The sequence below is a fragment of the Glycine max genome, chromosome 8, assembly GCF_000004515.6.
Source record: "Glycine max cultivar Williams 82 chromosome 8, Glycine_max_v4.0, whole genome shotgun sequence".
NCBI lineage: Eukaryota > Viridiplantae > Streptophyta > Magnoliopsida > Fabales > Fabaceae > Glycine > Glycine max.
Genome location: NC_038244.2, coordinates 8,569,660 through 8,592,653, shown reverse-complemented (window position 1 = coordinate 8,592,653; position 22,994 = coordinate 8,569,660). Strand labels below are relative to the sequence as shown.

At 34.5% G+C, this 22,994-nt stretch overlaps 1 protein-coding gene across 1 annotated transcript; it reads left to right on the top strand.

Moving 5' to 3' along the window:
• Window positions 1–1,997: 1,997 nt before the first annotated feature.
• On the top strand, window positions 1,998–22,926 carry LOC100780184 (protein NO VEIN). The gene is made up of 13 exons (XM_003532696.5): window positions 1,998–2,534; window positions 2,973–3,313; window positions 3,879–4,743; window positions 5,342–5,446; window positions 6,365–6,539; window positions 7,314–9,088; window positions 9,551–9,763; window positions 11,307–13,565; window positions 14,283–14,398; window positions 16,199–16,592; window positions 16,662–16,979; window positions 18,736–18,993; window positions 21,338–22,926. Exons 1-13 carry the CDS (start codon window positions 2,109–2,111, stop codon window positions 22,448–22,450), a joined length of 8,358 nt encoding a protein of 2,785 aa, XP_003532744.1. The 5' UTR covers window positions 1,998–2,108; the 3' UTR covers window positions 22,451–22,926.
• The last annotated feature ends 68 nt before the right edge of the window (window positions 22,927–22,994 follow it).

The window sequence follows — 22,994 nt, the reverse complement described above, 5'->3', positions numbered from 1 at the left end:
TTAAAAGTTAATAAATTTATGGCATATGATATTGTTATATTAAAAAGATTATGTTGTTATAAGTTTTAGTATAATAATTAGATTTATTTAAATTAAAATGATTGTAATAATATATATTAGTATTTGAAATGTTTGTATGATACATTAAATTTGATTAAACTAATCAAATTAAGACGAGTAATGTCTTACTCGCGCGGTGTAACAATGTGTATGTTTTACTCAAGGGGTGTAACAATATGCATTGAGAAGGTAATTATCATAATATATAATAAATTTGCTAAAAATCAAGTTAACTATGTTTTATATAGTATAGTTGATAGTTGATTGTGTTTTTTATTTTTATTTTTACATATGATTACATAGAAATTAAACTCATTGAATCATCTCATTAGTTATTTTTATTTTTCTAAATTCAATGTTGCCTATATATAACTCCAAAAAATGTTTCCTATTTTTGTTTTATTTGTGAGAATCGAAAAACAATGAATGGATTGGATTTATAATAACTTACCTATCTTGTTTAACCTATTAAGATGGACCTAGTTTTGAAAAAAAAAACATTATAGGTATATATTGATATAGTTTATTATATACTTTAATATTTATAAACTATTATATTAAAAAACACCTAATTATTAGTTAATTATTTTTAAAAAGTAAACTTTCCCCAAATTACACCGCTTGGCAGACGAGTAAATAAGTCTGAGTCAAAGCAAAAAGAAAAAACTCTTGCCTTCAAATATCTGCATTGCTGAATTAATTAAAAAGAAAAAATGATTTAGCATGGCTTGATTATACTTAAATTAAAATAGGTATGCTACACAAGAATAAAATTTTTACGGAAAAAATTTAATCTGATCTAACTTAATTTAATCTAATTACTTTTACAAAATAAAATTTTCTGAATCACTCCACCTGGATGAGTAAATAAGTCAAAGTTAAACTATCCAAATCTCACCTCACCTCAATGTTAAAGGTATTCAAATTTTCAATTGATCTAAAATAAAAAAATATTAATAAAAACTAAAAATCAATCCAAATCGATTCTTTTTAATTTGTTTGAATGATTTTTTCTCAAATAAATTAACTCAATTTGTGGTTTGTGTTTTTGAAACAAAAAAAAAAAATCACAACACATATTATTTTAATGTTGTGTTTTTAAGTGTATATAATTTGAGTTTCACAGTAATTCGTAGTGTTATATATATATATATATATAATATTTTTTTTCAGATGACTTCTTTAAAATATGTTTGGTTTAAAATTGATAAAAAATTTAACAAATTTTTATTATAGAAGATTTAACATATTAATAAGTTTCATAAATTGTTATTAACAATTTTTTAATGTAATTTAAAAAGTACAATTTTTTAATGAAATAACATTTTAGTAAAATTGAAAAAATCAAACTAAATCAAATCATGAAACATTAATTTGGTTTGATTCATATTTTATTTTAAATGAAAATCGATCAAAATCAAATAATATATGCTTTTTTTTAGTTGGGTTCAAGTACTTTTTTTTATTGAAAAAATCGACCCAAGTTGAAACACATGTTTGAGAATTGTTTTGTGCATCCAACGTTTTTCTTGTACAATCAGCTGTGAGAGGGGAATTCCAAAAACACCCTTCCATAAGGCTCGAATGGATTGTGAATCCAAATTATGATAATTGACTTACTAGTTCAATTGATTAGGGTATCGAGTTAATAATACAAAAATCATAGGTTCAAGTTTTACATGGACCATTAATTTTAAATTATGCTATAAAATAATTAATGTTGTTATATATCATAAATTCATAAATTTCTTTTGGATTACAAATTTGTTTATTATCAGGGATAATTTTAAAAAATTCTTAAATTTGTTGGATGTACGAGAAAAAGGGTGGGTGCATGAAGAAAAATCTCCATGTGTTTTTAGTTGTGTTTCAAGAGGACTTTATTTTTATTTATTTATGAAAAGCCGAACCGCGCCATGACAAAATTTACAATTACATTAGTACTAAACAAAACCCCGTAATGATGCTGATGTTTCTCCTTCACTGCTACTAGTAGTGTAGTTAGCGTGGTCTGCTTGTGCCGCCTTCGCTTCTTATTTTTCCCGCGAATGTACGGCCACCCTTTCCAGTTCCGCGGCGGCTATCGACACCCGCCGCCGCCGCAGCAGTCTGCAAACCCTAACAACAACTTCTTCCAACAACCGGCGCTCCCAAATGTCCCGAACCCCAACAGCGTCTTCTTCCAACCACCGCTGCCGCCGTCTTTCTCATTCCCAAACACCTCTTGCCCTTTCCCTCCTCAGAACCCATCCCCTCCTCCGCCTCCGCCTCCAAACCCTAATCTCGCAATCGAACACGCCGACCGCGCCATCGCCAACGCCTGCCGCGCTCTTCTCGCCGCCGGCGACTCCGTCTCGGCGTGGACGGTTTCCCAGAACGCTCTCCTCACGCTCCAGGTGGATTCATGGAACACGTTGGGCATCAAAATGCAGCAAGTTCCCTCACTTCATCGGCTTATGATGACCGAAGGCAAGGTATATATCTTCATATCATATCACTCATTTAGGACTAAAGTGATGGTTATTCAATATTTAATTATGTTAGTGATTGAATTGAATAATGAATGAATAAACCATCAAATATTGAATATCCATCACTTTCGTCCTAAGTTGATGTATTTAAGTAAACTTTAAGAACCAATTTGAAGGGTTCTTTTAATATCTGGGAGACTGTAGAGCCTGTTTGAATACAAGGCTAGAAGTGCTTTTGAGAGCTTCTCTACTGGAAAAAGCTCTATATTTCCAGTAGAAAGGCTCTCAAAAGCAGCACTTGTGGCTTATATCCAAACAGGAACATGATTTCCAATACTTCTAGGACTATTTAAGTTGAGAGAGAATAATACTTGAAGGATGATATTGGTGGGTTTAGTTTTACATAAGAAAGGGGGTTATTGTGTTTTGGTTGACGTGCAGGTGAATGCTTTTGTCCATTGCTTTGTCGGGGTCCAGAGGATCACTTCATTGTATGATTTGGAAGTGGCAATATGCAAGAATGAGGGTGTCGATGACTTTGAAGAGCTAGGGTTGGGACCTTTCTTGCGGCACCCCTTGGTTATTCATTATTTCTCGCTTCGCTCTGATGTTACCCAGGTGTATAAGATTACCACTGAGGAAATAATTCAGTTGCTAATTGAGTTTTTGGATGCTTCTAGAAGTAATGAATTCATCAAGGTTGAACAGTTTTTGGATTTTATTGCCAACAAGCGATTGGTTGAATGCAAGGAATGGCTTGGGATTCGGATTCAGAACTTGGGGTATGTTATTTCTTGTTTCTCTTATATTTTTGGTGAAGGGCGTGTTTATAAGTGGTATTAGAAAGAGGAAGTGAATGTAATAGATTGAAGATTTTTATGTGATAATGATTTGATTAACTCTCTTCACAGAAATTGATGACACAAGAGATTTGCCTTATTGCTAAATATACGAGAGCAGTTAGTAAGCCAGTAAAATTTCTCAATGGATTATATATTAGATGATATTTTATGTGGTGGATAAAAACTTAATATATGTAGTATCAGTGTTGGAACCTGTTGTTGCTGGATTTATTTGCTTGATAAATATAGTTGTTCCAATGTTCCATATTGATATTTGAGTGCAATTTTCACATGTAAATTTTGTTTGTGAAGACAAAAGATGTGCATGGACAGTTCACTATGGCAATGTATATTAATATTAGGTCACAACATCCACCTCCCACACCTTAAAACACTCATAGAGGATAGAAATAATTGCTTTTATCTTGTCAGGGTGTTTGTTCTTTGTTATCTGTTTGGATTTAGATAGGCTTTATTATCCAAATTACTGATTTTATATTCGCAGAATGCATATATATGCCATACGGGAAGCTAGAAATTCAGAGCAATCTGCCATGCGGGAAGTTAGAAAGTTAGGGCAATCTGCTCGACGGGAAGCTAGAAAGTTAGGGCAATCTGCTCGACGGGAAGCTAGAAAGTTAGGGCAATCTGCTCGACGGGAAGCTAGAAATTCAGAGCAATCTGCCATACAGGAAGCTAGAAATTCAGAGCAATCTGCTGTACAGGAAGCTAGCAATTCAGAGCAATCAGCATACGAGAAATGCTTGGAGTCATTTTTGAAAAATGGGAAGTTCCGGTACCGTACTATTCCTTCCTCTCAGAAAAAACAGTTAGATGAACGTTTTAATGCCATTACTCAGCGTGTTGAGTCTTTTTCTCCTGTAAAAAAGTCTTTTTGTGGAAAGCATAAAAGATTTATGTCATCAGCCTCAGAAGATGAAGATAGTGATTCTTCTACAGATGAACAAAGTAATAACATCATTAAGGGTAGCCAGTCAAACCCATCATCACAATTCACTAGAAGTTCAGAACGAGTGAGTAGTTGCCCTTACCCATCTGCAACTGAAGAGAAGGCTCGACTTGGGGTGAGGAGTGATATGGCGGGGCACTCCCTTGTTAATAGCAACCTTAAAAAAGGATTTAGTGAGCAACCTAGAAAAAAAAGAAAATTTGAAAATGCAACTTCTACAAGATCTGCTCCTTATAAGTTGCGTAAGAGAAACAAACTTGGAGTTGTAACCCCAATCAATACTGGTAACAAAACCAAGGTATCAACCAATATTGATGAAGATCTTTCAATTTCTAATGATTCTTTGCAGATGTTTGTCACAACCTGGAAGATGGCATGTTCGGAGCACAAGGTTGCCGAGGTAGGTGTTTAAGATCACTTAAATGAGATGATAGCAATGTACTTATTATAGCAATACTTCTCCCCAACCTCTCCCTGGAGATAGGTTTATTTTGTCTTTGTGGTCTTAAATTGCCCTCTAATTATTAAAAAATATATTTGGAGGGTTTTATTTTACATGGTGCTCCATTGATTTGAACGTCTCTCTTCTTTTTCATTTTTGTGAATTATTATTCTCTCTTGTATTGAATATCAATAGCCACTAGCAATATTGAAATTTACAAAATATAACCATTGGTTAGGCTTTATTGAATCTTTTTTTATGTGCCCAGGTTATTCATTCATATTTTAGGAGTTTTTTTATTTTCTATTCTGAGAGTTCAATGTGCTTTTCTCGTTTTTTCCGTCTCTTTTATCCCCCTTCTCCCCTTTATGATGGCTTATCCTTGTATGTTGTATTTGTGTATTTTTTTTCTCGTTTAATGAATTTCTTTTAGCTTAAACAAATACTCTTCTATGAATTTTCATTCATGTACATATTCAGTTAGGAACAATTTTGAAGCTCTTTTTGAGTACTTGTTTTAGATATGTGTAACTCTGTTCCTAACGCACAAATGTAGGTTTTGGAGATGATGCTTCAATTCTCTAAAGTAAACCGTTTCCAGAAGAGGAAAATCAAAAATTTGTTCTCATCATATCCTTTCATTGGGTTACTGAATGCTGCTGTAAGCTTCTTTTTATCCATTTCATCATATTATCTCTGCATATGTAATTTAATTTACTTACTTTATGGCAAATTAGTTAATTTTATAGTTTAATTAACATTTTGAATTTAGCTCTAATCTCCTTTTCACATATACTAAGTTGACAGTGCTAAAAGATGACTAGTTTTGGTTTGTTGCTTCAGCTTCATCTATATATCCCCATCTTAGTGAGCTAATATTAACATGTTTGACACCCTATTAGAGAGAAAACTGTTTGTCAATGTGAATCTGATATTATTGATTTGTGAAAAATGAAAACACACATAGTTCAGTCCAGTTTACAGAATATATAATATAGCTACATGTGCTGAATCATAATGATTTGACAGTTGTAAGTTGTAACTATCAGTAACTAACAGCTGTTAAAAGACGGCTGTTATATAAACTTACGGACAGAATACTATATTACAAAGAGAAAAGGTATATTCTCACACCCCCAACAAGCTCAAGGTGGGTGAGAATTGAAGGAAATGTCAACCACAGCCACATTGAGCTTGGACCACAGATATGAAAATCTGGAAGGAGAAAGAGGTTTTGTGAGTAATATCTAACACATTGAGTGCTTGTTGTTGTGTTCTTGGTTGTAAGTATTTGATGATTTTAGGATTTCACAGCTAGTTGCAATTGATGATTGAAAAGATCTTTCATGTTGATTTTTTTTTCATGGTTAGCTAGGACTTATTATTCATAACACATTCCATTTTTTACATGCTAATAGTTATATTATGTATAAATAGTTCAATTATTATCTTGTTGATCTATATGATCTTTTCTGCTTGATTATGTGATATCCTTATAGAACAGATGTATTTTACTTATAGGCTTTTTGTTAAAGATATATCATCATCTTTTGAAATTTCTCACTCTTCAATGCTTTAGGTTTCATCTATCAAATCTGGAATGAGGAACAACATCTATGATACCTTCCAAGCTATCATCGATAATGGATTGGGCAACTCACCGACCAAGGGTTCTGAATACGATACTATAGACGTTGGACCAGGCCAGGAAAATGTACCGGTCATAACTAAGGATAACACAGAGAATACAAAGTGTGAGTCTATTTGCCTTTAAATCAAGCTTTGGCTGACTTATTGTGTAGTTATCTTCTAATATTTACAATCTTTTCTTTTATACTTCAGTTTCGATTGTAAAGAATTTTAACTAGTCAATCTGTTTCACAAATATTGCAATTGGAACTTAATACAGCTTAATCTGCTGAGTAGTTTTAATGTTAAGAGTTATATGTTGATGATTTAGAATCTATTTTTTTTATCATCCAAAATAATATGTATGAATTAAATGAGTACCAGAGGTACTAATAGGTACAAGTTTCAGATTACAATTCTGCTGTAGTTCAAATCAGCCAATTGGTTGATCCAAACCAGAATGTAAACCGCATAAAGAGACTAGTACAAATATTTGACCTACATTCCTATCGTCAACTACGGCAAAATCCATATCTTAGATTTGAAGACCACTGATTATAATGAGTGGTGAAATCCTTCTCTAAATATTTCAGCCAAGTCCATAGCAAAAACACTTGCCTCATCCATCATTTTATTTGCGTTGAAAGTGTTATTGGAGAAAACTATATTATTTCTGTGCTTCCAAATAGTCCATGTCAATGCTAACCGCCACTATATTATTTCTGTGCTTCCAGATTTAGAATCTATTTGATGAGCACTTAAGAAATTTCTTTTCTTCTCTTTTAAATTCCAAGGATTTGAGCATTATTGTGTTATTTTTTTTTCTTAGTTTTCCTCATTATATATGTTCTCTTTTATATTGTTGCTGACATTGCAAACTTTGTTTTTGAACGTCACAGGTATTTCTTCTGATGATGTCATCAGAAAAATTGGAACTTATTTTGACCATGGCAATGATATAAATAGAAATAGTAACGACTCACTAGTGCAATATAGAATTATGTTGTGGAGGAAGTTTTGCAGCTGTGAAAATTGGGTGGCTGAGCAGTTTGGTATGAAAAAATTCGATTCTCTTGGTTATGGAGATTTCTTATCATTCCTTGAGAAGCACCCTAACCTGTTACCTCATGAACTACTGAAGTTGTTGGTTGGTGACACGTGCGAAAATTCCTCTTTCAGGGCCTGTATGTCCTCAAATCAATTGATTGCTCTAGTATCTCAGGCTCTAAGTGGTTTGTGGGAGAATGAAACAATAACCAAGCAAATGATATCCATGCTGCTTATGAGGCAGTTCCCTTCAATTAATTTTGAACTTGTGGAAAATGGCTCTCTTGTGGATCTGCTGGATACTGTTAAGGGGCATACATCTAGCGTGACTTCAAAATGTGTTGTATTTTCTGCTACTATTATAGAAAAGAACTATAATGGAGACTCATCAAGTGATAGAGATAACAATTGGTCAGAAATTCCCACTGATAGGTCTGAAACGAGCCATAAAAAAAGCACTGAAACTGTTATAGCAAAAAATGCAATTGAAGTCTTGCTGAAGGCGCCAATGTTGTCTGACTTGAGCAAGTGGTCTCATTGGGATCTTAGGTTTGCACCCTTCCTAGGTCCATTTATATCGTGGCTGTTGAATGATGTAAATACCAAGGAACTGTTTTGCTTAGTTACCAGAGATGGAAAGGTGATACGGATAGATCATTCTGCTACCTTGGACTCTTTCCTGGAGGCTGCAGTTCAAGGATCCTCTTTCCAAACTGCAGTGCATTTGCTGTCTCTGATCTCACTTGTTGGGGGAGAAAAATATGTTCCATTGTCACTTCTAAAATGCCATTCCTGCCATGCATTTGAAGTTATGTTCAGAAACTCTGTAGAAGATGTTGAAGTTAGTAATGATGGGAATGCTCTCCACCAGTCTGTGGAAGCATTAAGTAAAACAAAATTTTTAACTGAAATTTCAACTGCTAAAATGAGAAGTGTGTTTAGCAAACACATGCATAAAGTGAGTAAGGTAGCATCCATTCTGTCAAGGTTTGTCCTTGATTGTCTTGGTAACTTACCGGCTGAATTTCACAGTTTTGCTTCTGATGTGTTGCTTTCTGGGATGCAATCTGTTTTCAAGGATGCCGCTTCAACTATTTTATGTGAATGCAGCAATATGGAGCAACGTCTCATGCTTCATGAAATAGGGTTATCTCTGGGTATTTCTGAGTGGATTAATGATTACCATGCACTTATTTCAAACAACTCTTCTGACATTCATTGTGCTCGTGTTTCATGCTTAAAAGATGCCACAACTGATATAAACACAAGTCTGAAGCTTGACCAAGTTACCTTGGATAAGTCTCCTATACCTGAAGCAAATATGGTTACATCTCTTGTACCCCATCGACTTATTGAAGGGTGTACAGAAATCATTGAAACAGTTGATCCAGAAAAATCTAATGATGAATCTAACACTTGCTGTCTGGGAAATTCATTTCAACATGTCGAAGATATGGATGCTTCTCGGCTTATTGAATCTATTAGGCGAGATGAATTTGGCCTAGATTCAAGTCTTTCTGATATTGATAGTTGCATGTTGAAGAAGCAACATGCTCGGTTAGGTAGAGCACTGCATTGCCTTTCACAAGAGCTATATTCTCAAGATTCTCATTTTATTCTTGAATTGGTGAGGATAATCCTTTGACATTTTATCTTGTGATTCCTTTTCCTTATTATTGTTCATAAATAAAATGTACTGAAAATCTATGGTAATGTTAAACTTCAAACATTATTACCTGATAGACATATGAGTTTCACTTTTAACATTTGCTAAGAAGTTGAATTTTGGCGAGAAGAGATAAATCTAATATAGATTTAAGGCAGTGATAATGTGCTGAGAATTTTTCCCATATCTGTTTCAATTTTAGTTTTTGGAGTATTGACAACATCATATCCACACCATTGATAGATTGTTCATTCTAGAGGAATTCAGTATCATTTTTCACTGTTTATGTGCAGATGATAGTAATAAATCATTTACATTTAACATCCATTCTTATATTGGATAATTTCTCTATCCTGTTGGTACTTAGTAAAACTGTTGGTAGCTCTGAGAGCATGTGCCTGATAATTTTTTCTTTTGATTCAGGTTCAAAATGCAGATGACAATAATTATCCAGAGAATGTGGAACCAACTCTTACATTTATTCTTCGAGATTCTGGTATTGTTGTATTGAATAATGAGCGAGGTTTCTCAGCTCAAAATATGAGAGCACTTTGTGATGTTGGAAATTCAACAAAGAAAGGATCTACTGCTGGATACATAGGGAAGAAAGGCATTGGTTTCAAGTCTGTGTTCCGAGTATGTTGAAGAAACATTTTTCTTTAGGTTCTCTTTAAAATATCATTAGTTTATCCAAAGGTCCAACTTCGATTTTGGTCCCCCAATATTGTTTTTCCTGAATTTTTATTGTTACAATGTAGTCCTTCAATTCTTTTAGTTGCAATCAAGTCCCTCCATCAGTTTCCTCTACCTAAGACTCTCAAATTCTTATTGTTGTTCTAAATTTTTCCTTGAATGAATCCATTAAATCATTTTAAACCATCTTCTGCTTAAGATTTTGTTCTTTGAAACCTTAACCTCACACCATTTTTATTTTCAAATTTGATCAGATTTTCTATTTCTAAACCTTTCAAAACATTTTTTTTATCTCAAATCCATCCTAAACCTCTACTTTTTTGAGTAAAAAAATTGAGTTGAGGGTTTAATTTAAATGTAAATTGAATGAAGGACATGATTGTAACAATTAAAAAATTAGGGACTAAACAAATAAAAAGTTGTTGAGGGAATAAAAATACAATTAGCTTTTTCCAGATTTGAATGCTGAGTTTATCACATCTAATACTGTTCCTGAGTTATATCTTATTGGTTCTAGATTAGCTGCGTTTATTTTTGTAATTTTTCATTTGTTTTTTGCTTTTCTGTCATCTTCATGCTTTTTCTTTGCTGTATTTTGCTACTGTTAATCTGAGTATCTGATGGTTCTCTGGTTTTGTTTGTATTTGTCCCTCTGTCGGATTTTGCAAGCTGTACTTGATTCATTGCTTTTCCTTCAGTGCATTGTTTGCTAAAATGTAAATCATGTGTAAGAAACGTCATACTTCATTCAGGCTAAGATGATGTGAACAATACTTTAGAAATTGTGTACTGGGTATATGATTTACTGCATTATAAAATTGATATACAAATGCAATAAGATATATTGCCATCTTTTGTTACTATATTTTTCTAATTATAACACTTAATGTGAAAATAATTTCTTGCTTTGACTGTCTGTTTAATCAAGGTTCCATTTTTTGTAGTTTACTATTGAATGTGTCAAGTTATGTAAGTATTTAGTATGCACATGCAAACATACATGTACAATACATATATCATCAGCCTGTTCACCAAAACAAGACAGGTGTTGCTGTTGCATTTATAGCAAAATGATACTTGCGAATAAATTTTAATCTGTTGATGATCAAATTAAAAACTGACTTTTCCTAATGTTTTCTTATTGAGCATTTCCTCATAATAGGTAAATTTTAAATAGTTATATATATTGTGCAAGTTAGAATTATGATAACAAACATGTTACAGCAACAAAATCCTTTTTCCTACTAGGTGAAGTCAGCTAGATGGATCACACAATGCCATTTGATTCAGTTAGGACAAGTTAGAATTATGATATGCATTTATAATTTTATTTTCTACATTACTTAAAATAGACAAAATAATATAAATTTATCTATTTGTTGCACTTTTGTGATTACACATAGTGTCTATATGGAATTATCACTACAAACATTTTTCTCCATTTTTTTCTAATGAGTTTCACTAACCTTGCTTGTTCCCACTGCAGGTCACAGATGCTCCAGAAATTCATTCCAATGGTTTTCATGTTAAATTTGACATTAGTGAAGGCCAGATTGGTTTTGTTTTGCCCACAGTAGTACCTCCTTGTGACATTGGGGTGCTCAGGAGGATGGCATCTACTGATACTGAATTGTGTGACGATAATCCCTGGAACACATGCATTCTGCTTCCATTCAGATCTCATCTATCAGAAGGAATGGCCATGAATAGTGTTTTGTCTATGTTTTCAGATCTTCATCCTTCACTGTTACTATTTCTTCACCGCCTCAAGTGTATCAAGTTAAGAAACTTGCTTAATGATACACTTACTGTTATGAAAAAAGAAATTTCAGGAGATGGTATCATTAAGGTTTCTCATGGGAAAGAGAAAATAGTGTGGTTTGTAGTATCTCAGAAGTTGCAAACAAATTCCATTCGCTTTGATGTGCAGACAACTGAAATTTCTATGGCGTTTACTCTGCAGGAATCAGATAATGGTTACATTCCATGTTCAGATCAGCAGCCAGTTTTTGCATTTCTTCCTTTAAGAACATATGGCCTGAAGTTTATTCTTCAAGGTGATTTTGTTCTTCCTTCATCTAGAGAGGAAGTTGATGGAGATAGTCCATGGAACCAGTGGTTATTGTCAGAGTATCCTAATTTGTTTGTCAGAGCACAGAGAGAGTTTTGTGAACTTCCCTGTTTTAGGAGTGAGCCTGGAAAGGGACTGTCTGCTTTCATGAGTTTTGTTCCTTTAGTTGGGGAAGTGCATGGTTTTTTCTCCAGTCTTCCTCGCTTGATTATTTCTAAATTACGTATGATGAATTGCTTACTTGTGGACGGTGACAATAATGAATGGGCCCCACCATGCAAGGTATTGAGAGGTTGGACAGAGCAGGTGCGTAATCTTATTCCTGACAACATGCTTCTTGAACACCTTGGGCTTATATACCTGGATAGAAATATAGTATTGTCTGATGAACTAGCAAGGGCACTAGGCATTGAGGAGTTTGGGCCTAACATTCTTGTTCGAGTACTGTCATCTTTATGCCATACGAAGAGTGGTCTGATATCGATGGATATGAGTTGGTTAGCTTCTTGTCTAAATATTCTTTCTGTAACAATGTTCAATTCGTCTGGCTCTGTGCCAATCAATTTTGAAATGAAAGATGTTCAGAAAAATCTTCAAAAAATGCCATTTATTCCACTTTCAGATGGTACATACAGCTCAGTGGATGAAGGCACTATATGGTTGCATTTCAATCATTTAAACACAGGATTTGATGGTGAGCATAAAATTGAAGCTTTCCCTAATATATGTGCTAAACTAAGGACTGTAAGTCCTTTCCTTTTTTCTGCATCTTCTGGTACTCCGAGCTTGAATGTGACATTTTTGGACAATGTTACCCGGTTACTTCAGAGTATTGGTGTTCAACAGTTGTCTGTACATGATGTTGTGAAGCTGCATATTTTACCTGCATTGTCTGATGAAACAATGGCAAACAAAAACAGAGTGCTGATGATTGAATATGTATGTTTTGTAATGCTACACCTGAACTCGAGCTGTTCTGATTGTTTTATTGAAAGGGAGCATATAATATCCGAGTTTAGATGTAAATCTTTGTTATTGACAAATTATGGTTTCAAGTGTCCTGCTGAGATACCAATTCATTTCTGTACTGGATTTGGGAATCCTGTCACTCCAAAAATGTTGGCTGATAGTGTGAGTATGAGGTGGCATGAGGTTGACATAAGCTATTTAAGCCACCCAGTAAATGAATCAGTTTCATCTGCACTGATTAAGTGGAGGGATTTTTTTGAGAAATTTGGCATCACAGATTTTGCTCAAGTAGTTCAGGTGGATAAGAGTGTTGTCGATATATGTGATGTCACATTTAAGCAGATGATGTGGGATAGGGGTCTAATATCTGCTGAGTCAATAGTCAAAGATTGGGAATCCTCTGAAATTGTGCAATTAGTATCCTTATTGTCTAAAAGTGGCAATCTAGAAAATTGTAAATATCTCTTGGAGGTTCTTGATACATTATGGGATGTTTGTTATAGTAATAAAACTACGGGTTATTTCTATCTTAAATCTGTTGGAGATGGCCATCCCTTTAAGTCTACTTTTATATGCAGCCTGTGTGATATCCAGTGGGTGGTTTCAACCATGGATGATGAGCTACACTATCCTAAAGATTTGTTTTATGATTGTGAAACAGTCCGGATGCTCCTTGGAGATTTTGCACCATATGCTGTTCCAAAGGTTAGTTTTTTGGTACATTTGTTTCAGTGAGAGATTGTAGAATTTTTCTGTTCCAATTCACCTAGCATGCATCTTTCTTCAGTTGGTCTGTGTTAGTGTGTAACAGCTGTCAGTCTGTTATTTCTGTTAGGTTTTAGGCTGGCTGTTACATTTATTTGATTCAGCTTGTGTATACATATTCTATTGTAACAGATCATAACCAAGTGTATTCAGTATTAATAAAACTTTGTTTTCTCTCATGTACTTTCTCTATATTCAGCATGAGTGGGTGATGTTAGTGATTGTTTTTAAGTTTATTAAGTAATTGTAAGTTGGGAAATAGGGTTTGTAATTGGGGAATTATAGATTAATTATCAGCATGGTTTATTTACCGGGGTCTTTTGTTATGTTATATTTATGTTGTATTAGAATTTTATTTCCTAGTTTTTATTTTGGTTGTGTTTCATGGTTGGATTGCTTGCCCTGCTAGAGTTAGGATTGTATATGAGGCATATCATTTGTGTATCTTCTTAATGTTCGATTTATTAAATTTCAAAATTTGAATATTTGAAAGAAGTTTTAGCGTTTATTGATGTTTCCATGTGGTTCTGGTACCTGTGCTACTGGTACCTGTGTGACATCAGTGTGTATTTGGATTTTGAATAATGTGACATTATTGGCTGGAAAAACAAAAGTGATTGTGGAACCTGATACTAATTATGTTTTGTGTTCAATCAGGTGAAAAGTGAAAGATTGGTAAAAGATTTTGGGTTTAAGACTAGAGTTACTCTCGATGACATTTTTGATGTTCTTAAAGCCTGGAGAAAATCATCAAAGACTCCATTCAAGGCGAGGTATGCATGTCCCTTTTCAGCTTTTACATCCAAAGTTTAACTTCAGTGATTTTAGTAACTGCCACACTTTTCATCTAGGAAGCACAAGTAGATATGACATCGAAGACAGATACATGTGAGGTGAGAGATAAATTTTAAATTAATTGGACACAACCACCAGAACCAGATTTAACATTACAAACATATAATTATTATAAGATTAACATTACAAACATAGGTAGATATGACATGGAAGACAGATACATGTGAGGTGAGAGATAAATTTTAAATTAATTGGACACAACCACCAGATTTAACATTACAAACATATAATTATTATAAGTTTAACAATACAAACACAGGTAGATATGACATGGAAGACAGATACGTGTGAGGTGAGAGATAAATTTTAAATTAATTGGACACAACCACCAGATTTAACATTACAAACATATAATTATTATAAGATTAACATTGCAGGCACCAGAGAATTACAGAGGAAGAAAAAAGAATAATTTGTCATACTTTTCTGAAGTACAGATTTAAATAGCCTAAAACAGGGATATCACAACCAGTGCCATCAAAATGCCTCACCTATAGCCTTTTGGTCTGTAAAAGCAGATCAGGAACAGAAAATAAAGAAAATATAACTGAACACCAGAAAATGCATAGATAGATGTGCTAGCACAAGATGCATATTAAGTTTCATAAAACATAATCCCAAATAATTCATTTTTATTCACTTTTTGTATTAAAAAATATGGGCCATTCTCTAATGTTTCTATTATTTGGTTACAGTGTGAATTAATGCCACTTGACCCAGAAATGCTATTAGCATAAACAACCACAACCAATCTTATTTGGTTGACTACACAGATAAATGAATGTCATTATGCTTTATGGTATTTAGATTCTTAGAATGTGGATTTTGGCCTAACTCAACCCCAAAAAAGCTAGTTCATTGGTGAGGGTTGCTCCCACTTATATACTATATTTTGGCACTATCTCTAGCCGATGTGGGATTTAGGGTTTTCCCAATATAGATAAAGACCTTTTCTTACCTCTTTTAAATCACACTATCCTCGATTTGAATAGCTTTTGTCATCAAAACTTTTGTTAGCCTTCGTTTCATGACCAATCACATTAGATGAGTCTTTATTATCTTTTTCAATAACAAAAACTGGATTACAATAGCAATTTCACATCCATTTTATTACCCCTTACATTCCTTATTTTGTGTTCTTGTAACATTCAGCCTGTCCTTGGAGTCTTATACAAACGAAGACTAATAAAGAGTTGGATGAAGTTTCATTATGTGACCTAAAATAAAGCTTGGAAATTACTGTTGTTGGTAACATTGATCAATCCAATCCAAACTCTGAAGGGGTTCTAGTCTTCATACATTGTAAGAGGGCCAGAAATTATAATATAGGACTATGTTCCCAATTACATCAATAACTCATGATTTCGTTTTTTCTCTACTTGAGAGAGAAAACTTAAGTGGAAGAGCGCTCAAGTTTCTTGTATTGCTTGGCATCCACTTATATTAATAATGTGATTAGATACAAGAGAAAAGAAAGGATGTGACAGGTTCAGTGCCAATAGATGTTTGGACTTGTGATGATTTTATTGTTATTTTTGTAGGAGTTTTTTCTGCCAATAGATGGTAGGTAGGAAGGGGAAAAAAGAGAGTGGCTAAATAGTAAATACACAGATATTAGTACCTGCCTATGCATTGACTATCAGTGCTTCTTTCGTTTTCTTTTTAACATTTTTAAATTAACAAGTTTACTCACAAATAATATGTATTGATTTCACCAGCATAACACAAATGACCAAATTGTATGCATTCATTTGGAATGAAATGGCATCTTCAAAGAAGAAAACTATGGAAGGTTTGATGTCTGGACCTTTTATATTTATCCCATACTCATCTGTCTATGATCATGATGATGCTGCATGTGGGACGTTTGTGTCTCCCAATGAAGTCTATTGGCATGATTCAACTGGTTCTATTCAGAAAATGAAGGAGTTCCATCCTCAATGTGGCTCATCTTCTTCCCCTATAAACAAGTCATTATGCAATATTTACCCTAGTCTTCGTGGTTTCTTTGTTGATGAATGTCAAGTACAAGAGGCACCTCCTCTATGCAGCTATATTCAAATTATGTTGCAGTTATCAACTGTTACTTTGCCTTCACAAGCAGCAGATAAAGTAAGTTCTGAGCTATAAATAATAAGTGATTTCTTTTACCTGAAATCTTACCCTGTGCTCTTTCTCCAGATTTTGCAAGTTTTCCTCAAGTGGGCAGATGGACTAAAATCTGGTTTGCTGAGTGTTGAGGATGTCACATATCTCAAAGAATGTCTTTCAAAATTGGAATTTCCAGTGCTTCCCACTGTGCAAGATAAGTGGGTTTCGTTGCATCCTTCCTTTGGTCTTGTCTGCTGGTGCGATGATAAGAAGTTGAAAAAGGAATTTAAACATTCAGACAACCTCGACTTTCTCTATTTCGGTGAACTGGTTGAGGATGATAAGGAAATGGGGCAAGAAAAAATTTCCATCCTCATGAAAAACTTAGGTATTCCAGCTATCTCAGAGGTATGATCACTTTTTCTCCTGTGCTACTCGTTTTTCTCTGTTATATTATTCTTGTAGTCTTGGCACTTCTTAAATTATGGTGTTCACACTAATACATATAACTGATATACATGTATGCCCAGTTCCAGATTTTCTATTTCAGTCCTAAATTTTCTGTGATTTTTTTTGTGCTTGAATGCATGATGATTTGCATTTTTCCTTTAACACTGGGAATTATCTTGGAGTGGCTTGGGCGTGTATACAGCGGTTAATTACAACCATAGTTTGAATATAAGCTGCGTGTATAGCTTTCTTTTCCCAGGTCTTCCACAACACTTTTGGTATTTGATCATATGTTTTCTCCAAGTCAATGAAATCATATAATAATGTTTTCTCCAAGGCTCTTTGCTCATCATTTCCCATAAAAGATAAATGACTTTTGTTGTAAACCTTTCTAGCATAAAACCAAATTGATTTTCCCCAATCCTCATATTTTCTCTTAATTTTTGCTCAATCACCTTTTCCCCCCTACTTTCATAGTGTGGCTCATAAGTTTTATACTAATGTACTTTACACAATTCAGAATCTCTCTTGTTCTTAAAGATAGGAAGGAATAAGTGTTTGTCCTCCATTTACGACATTTTCTTAGATCTCAAAATGTCATTAAGCATCCTAGTGAGGCAAATATGATACCTTATTCTCCTACACACTTCCAAACTTTAATAGAAAAATCATTTCATTTGGACTAACATCTTTACCATTATCTGTCCTCTTAAGGGCTTCTTATACCTCTCCAATCCGAATTCTATGTGAGTCAAATGATACTTTCGTCTCCTACACACTTCCAAACTAACAGAAAAATCATTTGGACTAACATCTTTACCATTATCCATCCTCTTAAGGGCTTCTTTTACCTCTCCAATCCGAATTCTATGATAGTAAGCCAAATTTTGTTCGTCCTTTGGGATTCTAGTCCTTCCATTTTACCAGCTGATCATTGTCCATCCTGTTAAGTTCTATCTTTATTCAGCTTGGAGGGTGGGTAGAGACAGGGTAGTATGAGAAGAGAAACTAAAGATTGTTACTAGTTTGTTTGTTCCAGTTGACCCAACCATCACCACCCTTTAGCCATCTCCATTGCCACAACATTGGGTTTCAATTGAGAAGCAAGGGTATTTTTTATTGTTTTACACTGGTGCACAAAACAGTGGGGATTTGGGCCTGCACTTCATTGTTTGTTACACAGAGACATGCCTTTTCTTAGAAAGTGGGTTATGGGCCTAACTCAACCTTACAAAACCGACTTGTAAGGTGATGATTGTCCCCCCCCCCCCAAAAAAAACTTATACACACACTAATTTGGCTATATCGCTAGTCGATGCGGGATCTCCAACGCCTTTAATCACAACTTCAACCATCTATTTCCCACTATTACTCTGCATTTTACCCTCAGAGTTTCCCCAATCAATGGGTGATGTTAAAAAGATTATTATGAGTATATAGGTAGATTTTATTTTCATCTGATGGAATAAATTTCAAAATTATCCCCCTGGACTCAAAGATAATATTTGTTGGAGATGCCACATTGACTAGTAATATGACCAAATTAAAGTATATAAGCGGGGGGAAACCCTCACCTTACAAGCTAGTTTTTTTGTGTTGAGTTAGGCCAAATTCCAAGAATATTCAGTTTTCTTCTGTAATATAGATAAAATTTATTTAAACCTGATATTCATTTAATTTTGAATTTACATTAATGCATTATGACTTTGTGCAGGTGGTAACTCGGGAACCAATATATTATGGTCTTGCTGATTGTAGTTTGAAAAAGTCATTGGTAAACTGGACTCTGCCATATGCCCAGCGCTACATTCATAAATTTCATATTGATAAATATGATAAACTCAAGCAGTCTGGTTTTGATATTTTCAACCATCTGAATGTCATTGTTGTTGAGAAGCTGTTCTACAGGAATGTTATAAAGACCTGTGGCAGTGTATCAAAAAAACGAGTCGAATGTAGTTGTCTTTTGCAGGTATGTTGGAGTTCATAAACTTTTTATCTAAAAGCTGTGCATCCTTTATTTGATGTATGTTCTTGATAGAAACTGAACCAAACCTTATGGAAGTGTTCACTTGGATTAAAATATAGAATATTGAATCTGGCAACTATTAGTTTGAAAGACCATTTTTATTTCACCTTGACCAGATATTTTAATTACAAGCTTGAATCAGATTTTCCTCAAACTTTTAATCATCTTTAATACTCAAAATCTGAAAAGTTCCATCCTCTTTTGGATTTTTTTTGTGTGACACTTACTGTGCACAATTTGATTCTCAATTCAACAACAACAAAGCTTTATCCTACTAAGTTAGGTCAGCTACATGGATCACTTGATGCCATTCGACACGGTTAAAAACCAAGGTTTTAGAAATATTGTTTAGCCTAAGATTCCCCTTGATGATTTCCTCCAACCTCCTTTTTGGTCTCCCACGACTCCTTTTTACCAGACTAACAACCATGCAATCTATTCTTCTAACGGGCACCTCCTCTTGTGGCCTTCTTTGTATATGCCTAAATCACCATAACCAGTTTTCTGTCATCTTTTCCTAATTGGGTCCTACACCATATTTTTCTTGTATATAGTCATCATGCATTCTATCCTTTCTTGTATGATCACACACCCAACTTAATATTCTCATTTATGCTACTCCCACTGTTGTCTCCTATTGTCCCTTTAAAGCCCAACATTCACTACCATATAGTATAGCTAGACGTATAGTTGTTCGATAAAACATGCCTTTGAATTTAGTAGGTACTCTGTGATCATGAATAATCCTCGATGATTTTCTCCATTTAAGTCATCCCACTTGTATCCTATGTGTAACATCCTCCTGAATTTCTCTATCATCTTGTATGATTGATACCAAATACTCTATTTAAAATTAGAAACCTGTGGCATGACATCTCCCAACTTCGTTTCGGAGCCAAAATCCTCTGGTCTCTTGTTAATATTGCAACGAATATACTCTGTCTTTCTCCTACTCAAGCAAAAATTCTGTGTTCCAAAGTCTGCCTCCAGAGCTCAAGCTTACCGTTTGTTAGAAAGTGAGTTATGAGCCTAAATCAACCCTACAAAATCAGCTTGTAAGGTGAGAATTGTTCCCCACTTATATAGTTTATCTCGACACTATCTTTAGTTGATTTGGAACTTCATCATGTCCCCTTTTGCCCACAGCTACCCATTATGTGGGGCTTTCAGCACACCCCTCTATCTAGAGGTGACCATAATTTAGGTGGCTTTTCTAACACTGTTAACTACTTCCCTTGATTCTTCAATCAAGACTATCATCAGCAAAAAGCATGGTTCTCACAGTTGGCTTTAAAACATAGTTCAGGGTGTAAAGACAGTTTGATAATAGAATTAGTGTACGAGTTGTATCCAGAAATTGGTTCCTTGCAAGACTACATTAAGTCTACATAGGAACCAAAAATCTGTTCCCTCTTTACGTATCTCATAGTACCGCTGGTACTTTATTAATATAATTGTCTATTTTTGCTGATAAAAAAAAAAAAAAATCAGCAAAAAGCATGCAATTAGGAATTATCTTTTGTGTGTCCTTGATAAGAACGTCCAAGATTAGATTAAACAAGGACTTAGAGTTGAGCCTTGATGTAACCCTATCCTAATAGGAAGTCCTTAGTTTCACCACTTGGAGTTCTCGCACTAGTATGTCTTGTGTAGTCTGTATATAAACCATGTGCACACTTTTATTGTCCAAAGTCTTCCATAACATTTCTCTTGTTATCCGGTCATAAGCTTTTCTCAAGTCAATGAAAACTATATGTAAGTCTCTTTCTTTACTTTTGTACTTCTCATCAACTTCTGTTAAAAATAAATGGCTTCTGTTGTAGACCTTCTTGGCATAAAACGAAATTGGTTCTCTGCAATCCTTGTTTCTTCTCTTAATCTATGCTCAATCACCTTTTCCCATAGCTTCATAGTGTGACTCATAAGTTTTATACCTTTGTAGTTAGCGCACTTCTGGATATCTCATTTGTTCTTAAAAATTGGGACCAAAGTATTCTTCCTCCACTCATCTGGCATTTTCTTAGATCTAAAAATCTCATTGACAATCTTAGTGAGCTAAATGCAACCTTGATTCTCAATTCATCATCAATTCAAGAGATTTTTAGGATATCAGTACTGCTCCATTAGAATATCGTTGAGAGCATTGATGATTTATTTGCACAGATCAAGCAATTGCTCTATAAGTCTATCTGAAGCACAAACACATTACAGTTTAGTTATTGCAATAACGTTTTTCTTCTGAACCTTTATTTATATTATGTGTTTGTATGTGTGTTGTTTCTTACAGGGAAACATTTTGTACACCATTAAAGAATCAGATTATCATTCCTTGTTTATGGAGCTTTCTAGTTTGTTACTAAATGGGACTTCTGAATTGCACTTGGCAAATTTCCTTCATATGATAACAACCATGACAGAATCTGGTTCCTCTGAGGAGCAAATAGAATTTTTCATTTTGAATAGCCAAAAAGTACCAAAACTTCCAGATGAAGAATCTGTTTGGACATTATCTTCCGTGTCATCAATTGTAGAGGCTGATAAGTTGAACCCTTCAGATCATGTCCCATCAACAAATGAACAGATCTTTCCTAGAAGGAAGCCCGGAGTATGCCCCAACTGGCCACCTGCTGGTTGGAAAACTGCACCAGATTTCAGGTATGCCCAGGCCAATGGTTTCAAGACCAAACCTTCCCAGATTAGCAGCTTTTCTGAAATGAAGAAGGATGACAATTCAGCAAGCATAATTTCTCCACCAGTTTGTGCTGAACAAGGATCAGTTACTGTTGACTGGACCTTCAAAGAAGATCCACCAGCAAGTTCAGTGGCACTAGTGTTGCATGAAAATGATAACTTTGAAGATCAATCTTGTCATGATTTTGATCCCACTGCTTTTAGTATCCATGCTGATTCTGATCCTGTTAGTTTGGATGAATCTCTGGATGAAGCTCATTTCAGTTCACCAGCTTTTGGCAAGAGAGATCAATTACAAACTGGTACATTTGATGCTGCACAAGCAAAGGAAACTGGCAGATTAGGTGAATTTCTTGCATGCAAATACTTTGTCGATAAAGTTGGCAATACTGCAGTAAGGTGGGTTAATAAAGATAATGAAACTGGACTTCCATATGATTTAGTCATTGGGGAGGATAACAGCCAAGAATTCATAGAAGTTAAAGCAACCAGATCTCCAAGAAAAGACTGGTTCAACATATCAGCGAGAGAGTGGCAGTTTGCAAATGAAAGAGGCCAATCTTTTAGCATTGCATTTGTCGCTATAATGGGAAATAATGTTGCAAGGGTCACGATATTCAAAGATCCAGTGAAGTTATGCCAGCGAGGTGAGCTGCAATTGGCTGTTATGATGCGAAGACAACAGAAGCAGTTCTCTGTTGTCTCATAGCTTCTGTTCTTGTTTTACTATGTTGGGTGGATAGACTTAGTGAAGCCCATATTATGATTTGCAAAAAGCTATCTTTTGGCATCATGGCATGCCATAGAAATCCAATTGGATATCACTTAATGCAAGATATGTTGATCACGTGAGTTGTTGTACACAACATTTTGCTGCTACATGGATTTGTTTCTACTTTTGCATGGAAGATACCTGATGCAAATAGTGTGAGAATACAATAAGCAGATTTTTTCTGCCTTCTCTTATTCATGGAGATTCAGTTTCATTCAGGTCTTCTTGAAAGTAGTTCCTGTCAGTTTCAGCTTTTTGTATGTGTATATCTCTAGTGTTTATGGCTGCAACATTTGCGTGTAACATATTTTTCGTTTAATTGGGCGAAGCTTAAGGTCCACATCTGAGCATGTAAATACAAACTTGTCTACGCGGTTATGTTCCACTATCTATTAAGACTTATTACGCGGTTATCCATTTACTTGTAGTATTTTGATTTCTTTATTTCTAATTTTTTTTAGTTCGGATCTAAATATTGTAG